At 34.2% G+C, this 12,317-nt stretch overlaps 1 protein-coding gene across 1 annotated transcript in view; it reads right to left on the bottom strand.

The window, feature by feature from the left end:
- The window catches only part of LOC108915307 (disintegrin and metalloproteinase domain-containing protein 11), a gene marked incomplete at its 5' end in the record, with an annotated part of 192,688 nt that overhangs the window by 61,287 nt on the left and 119,084 nt on the right, over positions 1–12,317 (bottom strand). The window contains one exon of the mRNA XM_018721299.1: positions 3,880–4,018. Within this exon, the coding sequence (XP_018576815.1) occupies positions 3,880–4,018 (139 nt within the window). The remainder of the gene's footprint in view (positions 1–3,879; positions 4,019–12,317) is intronic.

The raw sequence follows: 12,317 nt of genomic DNA, 5'->3' as shown, positions 1-12,317 counted from the left end.
GTTGTGTCATACGAGCCTTCATTATTAGTTACGGACCTCTTTAATCTAGAGTACTCAGAAGTTTTCGATTTTGATATTAAAAATACCAAAAAGTCGAAGATAAAAAAATATAATAAAACATATCAGCTGACCCTCCTAAAGAGACGCCTATGGTTACAATTATCAAGAGATCATTTTTACATCAAAAGGCTGTCCATATAATAGTTAACATATAACCTAAGTTTGATCCTTCTAGATAAACAGCGATCTAACAATTAAAAAAAAACAATGTCAAACGGACATCTTCAAAGAGCTCTACTTCCTATCCCTATTCTTCTTCCTGTTAGGAAGCAGTTTTGCTTAAGACGATTTACGTCAAATGATAGGAAATCATCCCTAGAATTTGCCGTCTTCGTTTATAGGTTTAGTTTTCGGACACCCTGTATATTGTAATTGAAGGAGGGTACCCTTTACGTGACGAGGTGACTTTTGGAATAAAATCAAAACTGAGAATATCCACTTTGGATGCTGTAGGATGCTGTCATGTATTTTGTCATTTTAGGCTAAATAAAGACGTTTCGAATTAATCATTGCCAAGTAGACTGCTGTCATGTAAGTAATCATTACAATCAATACAGTGACATCATGTAGGAATTGGTTTCTGGTAGGTAACTTTGAAATGATTTGAAGACTTCCCTGATAGTATTTTTTTAACCATGACGTTACTGGCAAAAAATGGCGGATTTGTGTGGTATAAAATGTCAAATTCTTGACTGCTAATTTTATCGAGTGCAAATTTCGTTATAGTCCAGGCGACTTAGACCAAAATCACCCAGAATACTGAAATTTTTTTCTGATGTACCGATCGAGTTGCGGTTTTCGACATTGTCTTGTCTTCATAAAGTGCATCTTGGAGTGCATAAATTTTTCCGAATTTGCTAAAAATGGTAAACATTTATTAAGAGTTGTAGAAATTTGTGTGCACGGGTTTTCGGGGTCGGAGATTCCGAATCTGACCCTGAAAAATATACCCGACGGCCCTGGGGCACCCCAGGGGGGCAAGCGGGGGTCTTCTGTAAAACATCGAATACCTGAGTAATTGCCTTCTAAATACCCACTCGGGGGTTTTTGGGGTCGTGGATTTCGAATCTGACCCTGAAAAATACGCCCGCCCCCCCCCCCCCCCCCAGGGGGGCCTTCTGTAAAACATCGAATAGCTGAGTAATTGCATTCTAAATTTCTACTCGGGGGTTTTCGTTGTCGGGGATTCCGAATCTGACACTGGAAAATATCCATTAATCTTAACTTGTCTATCACTGAGAAAAATTGTCGTAGAATTGGAGAAATCCTGGACAATTCGTTCCCAAGAGACACATTTCATTAAATCAAAGAAATATTCCTTAAAACCGAAGATTATTTCATGGATCATGGATTTTTAAAAGAATCTCTTGGGCCCGTGCGACTGCAGATAATGCATAACAATTAGGCGTCAAAATCCGATTATCGACAATGCAGATCTTGTGGGTGCAGGAAGCATGGAATTACATGCACAATTGCATGTACAAATTGTTTTGGAACCAACTGTTCCAATCCTGAAATAGTCGAAAATGTAATAGATGATAGTGATGGAGACAGTGATGGCAGTATTGATGATGAAAATTCTGATTGATAGTGAAAGTGTTAGATAAACATATGATAGTAGTTGTCTGACTAATTGCCTTGCAAATAAAAAGAAAATTGGTTCTCAGAATAAAGGGGATTCTTCTCGACTCATTAATTTCCTGTTAGTTTTTCTTACCCTTCTTGTTTAATCTCTGTAAATTTACGTGTGTTACAATGTAAAGATAAACTTACAAGATCAAGGTTGGTAAGAAGGTGGAGCTGTTTTATTGCAAAAATCTGATGTGCCCTTCGATGTTTTCCAGAAAGCCCACCCCACGGGCGTCGGGCATACTTTTCAGTGTCAGAATCGGAATCCCCGACCCCTAAAACCTCGAGTTGAAATTTAGAAGGCAATTACTCAGCTATTCGATGTTTTACAGAAGCTCTCCCTTGCCCCCTTGGGAGGCCCCAGGGGCGTCGCGCATACTTTTCAGTATCAGAATTGAAATCCCCGATCCCAAAAACCCTCGAGTGGAAATTAAGAGGGCAATTACTCAGCTATTCGATGTTTTACAGAAGCCCCCCCCCCTTGCCCCCCTGGGGGCTCCAGAGCCGTAGGGCATATTTTTCAGGGTCAGATTCGGAATCTCCGACCCCGAAAACCAAATTTCTACAACTTTTGGTCAATTTTTACCATTTTTAGAAAATTCGGAAAAATTGATGCACTCCAAGATGCACTTTATGCACCCGCAATGCAGTTTCGATCCAGCCCCAAAATGTAATAGATAGACTTTTTTCCTGATATTTTTCCGAAGACAATGCCGAAAACCGTAACTCGATCGGTTCATCAGAAAAAAAATTCTGATTTATTGTCTAACTTGCCTGGTCTATTAGCAAATTGTTTGAACTTATTTTTAGTATCCGCATATTGTAATCGTCTCCCTGTGAATGTTAATCACTGAGTATAGTCTAACATTAGGAGGAAAATAACGACAAAAAGAAAATATTCACTTATAATCTCCCTAGTGCTTGATCTATTTTCGAAAATTTTTCCGAAGGAACGCATTTTCTAGAAAAATGCGTGATTGAGGTAAATTTCCGGACATTAATTCAAGGACGTGGGGGATTCGGTAAGAATATTTTACAACCAAAATTTATTTTAAAAATTTTGAAACATATTTCGCCAAAATAAAGTTGGCTTGACAGGTAGATATTGTTTTGTGGTGAATGACATATTTTTTTCTTCGTAAACGTCACATAATTTAATCGCATTTCACGCGTTTTTTTAAATTCAATAATGGCTCGTTTTGGAAATGAAAATTCCGAAAACATAAAAGCAAAACTTGTCTTAAATAGAGAGAGAGACATTTTACACATTGTTGAGGAAAATCCGAGTCGCAGTACTCGCGACGTTACTCGTGTAGTGGGTGCTCTAAATGCTACACTGTGGCGTGTGTTATAGGAGCTGTCTGTATACTTTTCACGTACAATGCGTGCAAGCTTTGCTTACAAATGGTTTTCAGCCAGTACTTTATTGATAAGAATATCTCTATATGATTTGATCATTTATTGTGAAAAAATACTGCACAGAGATTGTTATCTAAAATCGATTTTTCTGATGGAGAACTAATGTCTTCGAAATATTGGAAGACGAAACTGTAAATATTTTTATATATACAGATATTTCAATTATATTGTATTACTTGGGTGTTGCTGACGTTAAAAGAGTAATGCAGATTCATTTATAACGTCAAAAAGAAAATACATACACAAACTATCAACAATAAAGCGTATTCATATGCGTAGTTTCGAAGTTACAAATGAAAATAAGTTTTCACTTTTTAATTTTAGAGGCTCGTAATTCAATAACAAAGACTAGTGGCTGTATGACAGAACTCTATATGAATTGTTAATATTATTTTGACGTCACCTGGTCATTATATGTAATTCCTAAGATACACAATATCTATTCATTTCTTTTTATTAGTGTTTGTATAAATAAAAGCTATATATCGCATTTACAAGCTTAAAAGCTTTTTATGGACATGCTTAACTGATGTTAAAAGTTTAAATATATTAAATGTGCCATGAAATGGATGTCGAATAATTTACGAAATGGTATTCGAGTCTTTTAAGAGCTGAAATTTCAATAGAGCTACAGGCATCTATAGAGCTTAGAAGGCAACTGAAAAATCGAGAAATAGTAGTTTTTGTACGGACACATCGCAACGTAACTGAAGAAGCTTATAGCGGATGCTGAGAACGTGGATCGCTACCTGGAATGGCCTGCTCACTAACCTGAGACAGAGCGAGAAGTTTTTGTGTACTACGACTGACCTGTAGCAAAGGGCCATAGTTGCAAACACAACGAACACACCCCCTACCACCGACATGAGAGTACCCACGAGAAATATCGTGTTCGACCCGTGATAGTCCTCTGTAGGTCCATAGCAGCATGTTGTCGTGGGATGGCGGCACCAGTGGCGCAGTAGCATCGGGTCCACGCCACAACGCAGTCATCGCATGCATCAATTTACAGGCGAAGAGAGAGAAGAAAGCACCAGTAAGACAATTTTCTATGGGCGCTAAATCTTTCGGCCGAAACCGGCCGATTTACCTGGCAGCTGACCCCTATGTTTTTGCCAAATTAACTAACCTTATATTCAGTTATCCGTTGTAATTTACTGTAACTGTAAAAATACGTACGGAGTGACGCTTTTAAGAATTTCAATGACTATATTTTCAAAATTAGAGGAGCTACTAAACTCTAAATGATAGGTTTTGCATCCTAAACCGTAACAAATTTTAAATACGCTACGATACGATACAAATAAATACGATATAGACTGCATTGGTATACTAGTGATGTAACGAATGTCAGTTTTTAGGCATTCGCGAATGCGAATGGGAATCCAAAAGCGAATGTTCAGTTTTCAAATGTTCACTAAAATTTGGCAACTGATTGGCAGCGCAATTCGCATGCATACATTCGTAGTGGTTCTGGATATTAAGTCACCAACACAAAATATATACGATTATTTCTGTTTATTTAACCGGAATTATTCAACCATTACAAAAATTTATTATAATGGTAGTGTCCTTGGAACGCTTGGGCTTCTATTTCCTATAGCAAAGCAATATTTAGTTATACCACTAATGAGTGTTCCTACCGAGCGTATGTTTAGGGGTGCTGGGTACATTTATACGCCGCATCGAAAGAGACTCGAAGAAGAGAAGGCTTCGAAGCTTTTATTTTTGAAATTTAATATCTACTCCAGTTTAATTATTAACTTGTTGAACATTTAAAAATTATGAGAAGAGAAAGAAAATAATTACTTTATTTTTTAAAAGTTCTAATCTTTGGTATATACCAATTTTCTAAATATTTTGTTATATAAGCTGCTTTAATTTTATCATTCCTGTCAGTCTTTACGGACAGGAGGACATTTTTTTTAGTGACGATGTACATGAATGTAAATTTTGATACTGTTACTGAATACAATAAGAAAATATACCAACTGAGAGTACTAAGTTGAATACTTGGACAAGATGTCATCCATTACTATGACACAGAAGTGGAAATCGTTTGAAGTTTGTGATAGGGCAAGCGCCCAGCGATTTGGCATTCATGTCACTGATACGAAAAGTCAACCAACGCTCATCGCGGTTACTACTTGTACGGAAGATCATCGGGGGAAGGCTCGCGATGCTCGTTCATCTTTTAGCGGCCTGTATGTAGGTGTATTCACAAAAGCTATACAAATTTAGGCGAGGTTTGTATATCCATATACCATCACTCGGAAAGGTAAAACCGTTGGCCCCTTGTCTAAGCAATGTTAGGGACTTAAAAGATCCGTGCCCTACGACAAAATGGGGGTTCGGCAAAATTTCCAGGTTGGAGGTTGCTGGTCTCCTGACGTCGGTGTTTAGCCATTGTAACATAAATAGGTCGACGTAATATAACCAAAAAACAAAAAGTTAGTGATAGAATCAATTTAGACACCTTTTTGTCCACCTAGTTTTTATTTTCAAATTACTTCAACTATATTACTATCAAATGCAGGATACGTCGTACTGTAATATTGTTGTCCCACAGTTGGGTATTGCCTTTTAAAAGTTTTTATGATTTAAGTTCGACCATCATACAACAAATGATTTTGAGTAAATTTTCTTCACTCCTCAAATTCGCAAAATACAGCCATTGAATCTTGAATAATTTCACGCATATATTTAAATTAAAGTAAGTCATTTTTAAATTTATTGGAATATTATTATAAATCTGATTAATTTCAAGTTATCTTCACCTGGCATATTTGGAAAATATATTTTAGTTATATTTGTGTTTTGAACATAAAATGAAAGAACTAAGGGAAATTTATTCATACATAGATTTATTTCGCTTCAAATTGCAAATTGCCGTCATTGTCAGGAACAAGTTTGATTGATTGTCGCAGAATATATTGTACTGTTTAATTCATCCATAGGTGGGAACATTGTTAATTTGTGAAGTGGTGACATAATACATCATTAGATTGTAACAGTTTATTGTATTGCGTGAAATTATGCTAAAATCTATCTACTTACATGTTGGATCAAGCTAGGTTTAAATTTATCAAGAATAAAAGGAAAACTGTGCGGTTGTCGTAAATTTTATTTATTTATTTTTTTAATTAGTATAGTTGTTTCTGTCGATTGTTTATTAGATGACCTTTGACGCGTTAGATGTTACCACATTATTTTCATTAAATGTATAAGTAATTATAATATATATTTTTATAAATATTTTTTTTAATGTTAGAGGAAAATATACGTCTAAGAATTCAATTTTTTTTCCTCTACGCTATTCAATAATATCTTGGATAATGTTTCTAGTAAAATAAACCTAAATACTGACTAATGTCTTTTATGCCTAAATAATATCTATGTAGTGCCCTGAGGCTTACTTAGGTAATAACAATCAAAACTTCGGCATATGCAAAATATTCACGAATTTATTCCTTTATTTTTTTTTTTACTTAAAACATAACCATTTATTATACAGGGTATTTCACAACTTACCCAAAAAAAAAAAATCGGAATAGATGCGGCACGAGAAGTGGAGTCAATATTGTAAAAAAATTGTTTGTAAAATCCTTATAGTTTCAGAGAAAAAAAATATTGAAGTTGTAGTACTTTCAACCAGTACATAGCTGGACAACTAGCGTCATTCGCAATACACCTGGAGAGCCACGTGGCCTTAGCGACTCCGAATACTGAAATCCGATTTTACAGTCGTCGTTGGCAGTGTTTACAATAGTTTTTTAGTAGTTAGTGTCAAAAATGGCTTGCGTGTATAGCAATTCGGAGTTTATGGATATCGTTTTAATTTATGGTGAAGTAAGAAAACATTTGTATTATGGTGAAGCATTTGTGTTATGGTGAAATAAGACAGCATATATGTTATTTCGTAGAAACTGAGTAAGACGGACTAAAATGTGTTTACACATCGGTGGACAAAATTTTGAACAGTTGTTGTAACATCAGGTATGTCAAATTATTTTATTATTTAAAACCACAAATTAATTTAATTAATTAATAACAACAATAGCGGCAAAATCAGTTGAATTTGCTGAATAGGTGCTATAAAATTCTATTTATTCTTTTCCTTGCGAAATTCTTTCAAGTTTTTGTCCGTTTTTATCATTGCTGCCGTGACGGTCGCATTGTGTCAGGTCAGGTTTTACGGTAGACCAGTTTCCAGTGCTGTGCAGCATTGTATTTTTAAATCATTTTCGAACTTCCCTTTTTCGATTTTTTCTTTACAAGATTGTATTTGTAACCCAGAGTTGTTTTTTGAATAAGTTCTGATTCGCCCTGTAGATATTAATATTAAAGTGATAATGTCAGTAATAATAAAGATTGAATCAGAATAAGACGGAATGATTTAAATTAACTTTTTTGATCCTAATGATCACATGTAACAAAATTATTCTTGGGGGGGATTCTATTATTTTATAGGCAGTAAAATTAAAAATGCTAATATGTTTCGTTATTGGAAAATTCCAAATAATTAAAATTTAAAATTATTAAATTAACAATAATTAATTATGATTGCTTTTGTTCTACATTTGACTGACACTCATTGAAAATATCCGTTTTTAGAACTTAATTTTTTTGAATCGTTTTAATTAAAAGCGTATTTTCGAAAACGCATTGACAACCCAGTAAAAATATAAAATTACCATATAACAATACTGAAATTTAGTCTAGAATAAGGAAAAAAATTAAGACTGATTTAAATTACAATTAAATATATTGTATTAAAATTTATTATATTTTGAGGCAGTTTACTGTATTCCATTATTCCCTTATCAAAAAGATTTTTTTTGTTGACTGTGAATTTGTATAAACAATGCCTAGATTATTATTGATTTGATTTAGATGTATTACAATTATGTGTACATCACATCAATTGAGGATTATATGATAAATATTTATGCAAAAAATAGGCAATCAGCGTAAAGTCTTTTGTATACTTACTATATTCCTATATCTTGAGTAGCCTAAAAGGAATTCTGTATGCATTTATTTTGTAACACAATATATTTGAATCACTTTCATTAGCTGTGATTAATATCGTTGAGCAGTAATAAAAATGAGGTTTTATTATAGGCGAATTATTTTGCTCTTGAACGTCGGATTATAATCTGAAATCAGAGCAGTTGATTGGTTGAATTTAAAAAATTGCAGAATTTAAAAATTATGGCGGAATTTTAAATTAAACGAATAAGTTACCCAGATTTCAAATTGCACATAAATATTATGAGCGAAAGAACTTAGCGTATACTCTTATAAATAAAACCTTTTCAATAATACATTTCGTTATTCGATAAGCAAATGGTAATTCCTTACAGATTTTTTACATTTACAGTACCACGGATGGAGTTAAAAAGAAAGAAAACTTTTTTATTTTGTGAAAGAAGTTATTCTGGTTTTGTTAGAATGTTGTTTTAAGTGGGCTAACATATAGAGGCTGCTATTTTATTAAGAAAAGTTATTCAAAATTAGAATTCGAAGATAACACAGCCACACAAAAAAATGATTGTCGAGTCTGAAGGTCAGACTACCATATGTTTTCAGAGTCGCTGAATCCGAATCAGTGATTCATTTAACCCCATTATGTCAGCTTTTACCCATACAATCATATCACCTCATAACCCAAGCTGTCAAGTCCTATTACACACAACTGTCCTGTAAAGGGAGCTATACACCCAAAATAACCCCATAATCCTATACAATCAACCTCAAACCTCCTAACCCCATAGCCGTATAACGTACAAGTCCATAAGCCCATAACCGATAATTCCAATAACCACGTTACTCAGTAGTTTGACTTGATCCCTGATCACGGAATATATCCAGGCTTTATAAACAGAATATATTTAATCCTATAATCGCCCGACCCCCTAACCCCATAACCCTATAACCCCATAACTCCAATAACGACACTACGCAGTAGTTCGATTGTTTGATGCAAGGAACATAGTCTATATCTGGCTTCTAGTTTCATCATCTCTAGTAGATTCTCCGTCAATTTCAAAGATATCAGGCCAAATGAAGCTTTATTTCGCGTATTACTAACCCAAGTCCTTGGATCACGGCTTTCATGCCGTCATGGCAGGTACAGGTGGAAGACAGGGTTTTTGGTGCCCAGAATCGGTGGTTGGTCAGGGTGCGAAAGTGGGCCCCAACACTAAAACGACTTATCTCATTTACAAAAAGACAAATAGGTACGTATTAAGGTATAACAAATATGCGTCCTTTTCTTTTCCAAAAAAAAAAAAACCGTAATCTAATTAACATATCTTTCCAAACAACATATAACTGACTTTCTAATGACACCCACATTTGAATAGCAGCCAGAGTTCTCAAGAAAGTAAAATGTAGTATCGTAAAGTTGCAAAAAAACTTTTATGTGGTAATGGGGATGATATACCTATAGCATCCAGAACTCGACAAAAAGAGAATATGAAAATAAATTTAAATCCTGAACAATCAAGAAGTTTGTCTAATGAAATTGTTTGATATTTTGTATACTTTATATGCACAGAAAATTATTTTTTTCTGAGAAGGTCTACTTAATATTTAAGAAATACAAATACGTTAGAGATAATTTTTTAACCAAACGGGATCATTATTTCCAAAATACCAAATTTCCGTGCAGGAATTTGTATCGCCAATAAGACGATATGTACAAATGCTAAATGTTGGAGAAAAAGAAACCTATTTATGCGTTTCTTAATTGGCATAGTGTACACTGAAAGAAATCCACCAAGGAGCTTTGCTAAGATATTTTAGCTATAGTAGGTAAAATTTTTGCTGTCACAGAAAAAAATTCATGCTGCCACAAGTAAGTACGTTTTGCTGAAACGTGTTTGCTACCGCAACAAAAAAAGTCTTGTGGCTATATGATAGTTCAGTTGGAATTTTATTTTAGTCGACTGTCTAGCTGTCCCAAGTGAGTTGCTTTGCTCGGGTAAGTGAATGTACTTTTTTAGAATTGATCCAGTTGGGGTTAATCAGTCCTTATTTGTAGCAAATTAGGACTCACTTACTGTAACTGAGGCCTCACTTAATAATATCCAGAATAAACCGGAATTCGGCTCAGTGTGCATGCGCGATTAACATTATGCTGACCATGGTTTCGCCCATACAGAAATTAGAAGTTTCGCCATTTTGCTGTAACATGTTACACGGGATATACGTTCGTCAATTGTTAGTCGTTGGGTCTTTTATACTAAATAGATGTTTTGTGATCGAATATTGAGTCAGTTTTCAGTTGTCTAACAACCGCCAGAAATTTGGGTATTTGTGTATAGGTATGTAATAGTACTTATATGCACGCGTGATTACGTGCACACAATGCAGGCTGAATACAAAAGCTTACTAGTAAATACGGAGTTGATTCACTTGCAGTTAATGAGTTGACTCGCTTGGGGTTAATGAGGACTCGCTTGGGGTTAATGAGTTGACTAGTTTGGGGTTAATGAGTTGAGTTGCTTGGGGTTAATGAGTCGACTTGCTTGAGGTAGCCAAGAGATTATAGCAGAACTGTCTACTTACTGAGTTCCTTCGAGCAAAGTAGTTTTTCTTATGGTAAGAAGGCAACTCACTTGGCGCTTATTTAATGCAGTTATTTTGCTACGGTTAATGGATTTTTACTAACCGTAGCAAAGAAATTCTCTCAGTGTATTATTGAGTTCTAGAGACAAAATTAATATTACTTTTATAATAACTTCTTAATAAGCATCCCCGTATAAGTTTGCCCAATTAAGACTACATTTTTCTTCATTTAATAGAACCAACATTTTTTAAACAGTATGACTTTTTCCTCATAAAATGAAAAGTTTTCGCTCTTCACACCATCATCAGTGGACACACTATTTAGAGTCTTTTTAAAATGACTTGTTTTTTACACTATCTTCATGTTAATGGCTTATACACCCATAATTCGAAAAAAAAATAATGTAGATTAAACAAGCAAGAGAAACGCCGCTATTCCAAATCGCCGCGACGTAGACTAGGTACGTCTTATTCCTTCGACCGAAATGCCTGTGTCAAACCTTGATAACCCGGAAATAACTACACAGGTCTACTTTAAATGATGAGTACAATAACAGGGTAATTTGCTGACAAAGTATTTTATCAGGAAAAAAGTTATTAACAATTTAATCGTGAAAAAAATTTTTTTTAGTAGTTTTCTTTAAATAACTCGGCGGGATGACTTTGTACGAAAAAATGTTTAGGACATGATTTCATTCGTAATAAAAATAGCTACAAAATGGCGGTGGTCCGATTACGAAATTTTCAATAACAAAGCCGTGAGATTGAAAAAAGCGGTATAAAACGTCAATTTTTTAAAGTTGCTGTAAAAATGTCAATTATAAACAAAAAGTGATAAAACTTTCGAAAACTATAGTTCAATATATGTACAATAATAATGCTAAAGCCGAAAATCAGGAGAGCAAAACTTTTTGTTCTATAATGTGTTATACATTCATCGGCATCTGAAACTCGAAACTTTGCCAAATTTGATTGAAGTTTTGCTCACACTTGAAATTTTGTACACACATAGTGTAAATATGCAGAAACCTAAAGCAATTTGCAAAATTCAATTATCTTCATTTTTGCAGTTTTGGTAAGGTTTTATACGTCACCCTAGTTTTATACGTCACCGTTTTTTTTTAATTTTTGGACGTATATTTATGTATATTTATAAAATATTCCGTTATGGTAGATTAGCCAGCACAATTACCTACAATTTAAAAACGAAAATATTTTCATCGTTTAGATCCTAAGCTACTTAACATTTTGCGCCTATTAGCCATACTAGTACATTATTCAACATATCAACATAATAAAACAAAAACGTACGTGTGGGGTAAACCTTTAACTTTAAGTAAACAATTGTTTAAATTTACTGTTGCATATTTCTAATAGTATACAAGATACAAGCGCCGAAGAGCGGAGCTCGCGCTCGAAAATGAAAAGTTAAAGGTTTACCCCACACGTACGATTTTGTTTTATGTTGATATGTTGAATAATGTACGACTACGGCTAACAGGTGCAAAATGTTAAGCAGCTTAGGATCTAAACGATGAAAATTACATTTTTTTTTAATTGTAGGTAATTGTGCTGGTTAATCTAACGTTCATGGAATATTTGATAAATATACATATATATTTATCCAAAAATTA

Source organism: Anoplophora glabripennis, unplaced genomic scaffold, assembly GCF_000390285.2.
Source record: "Anoplophora glabripennis isolate ALB-LARVAE unplaced genomic scaffold, Agla_2.0 scaffold774, whole genome shotgun sequence".
Classification (NCBI taxonomy): domain Eukaryota; kingdom Metazoa; phylum Arthropoda; class Insecta; order Coleoptera; family Cerambycidae; genus Anoplophora; species Anoplophora glabripennis.
Note: the sequence above shows the minus strand (reverse complement) of the source record. Positions and strands in the feature narration are given on the sequence as shown.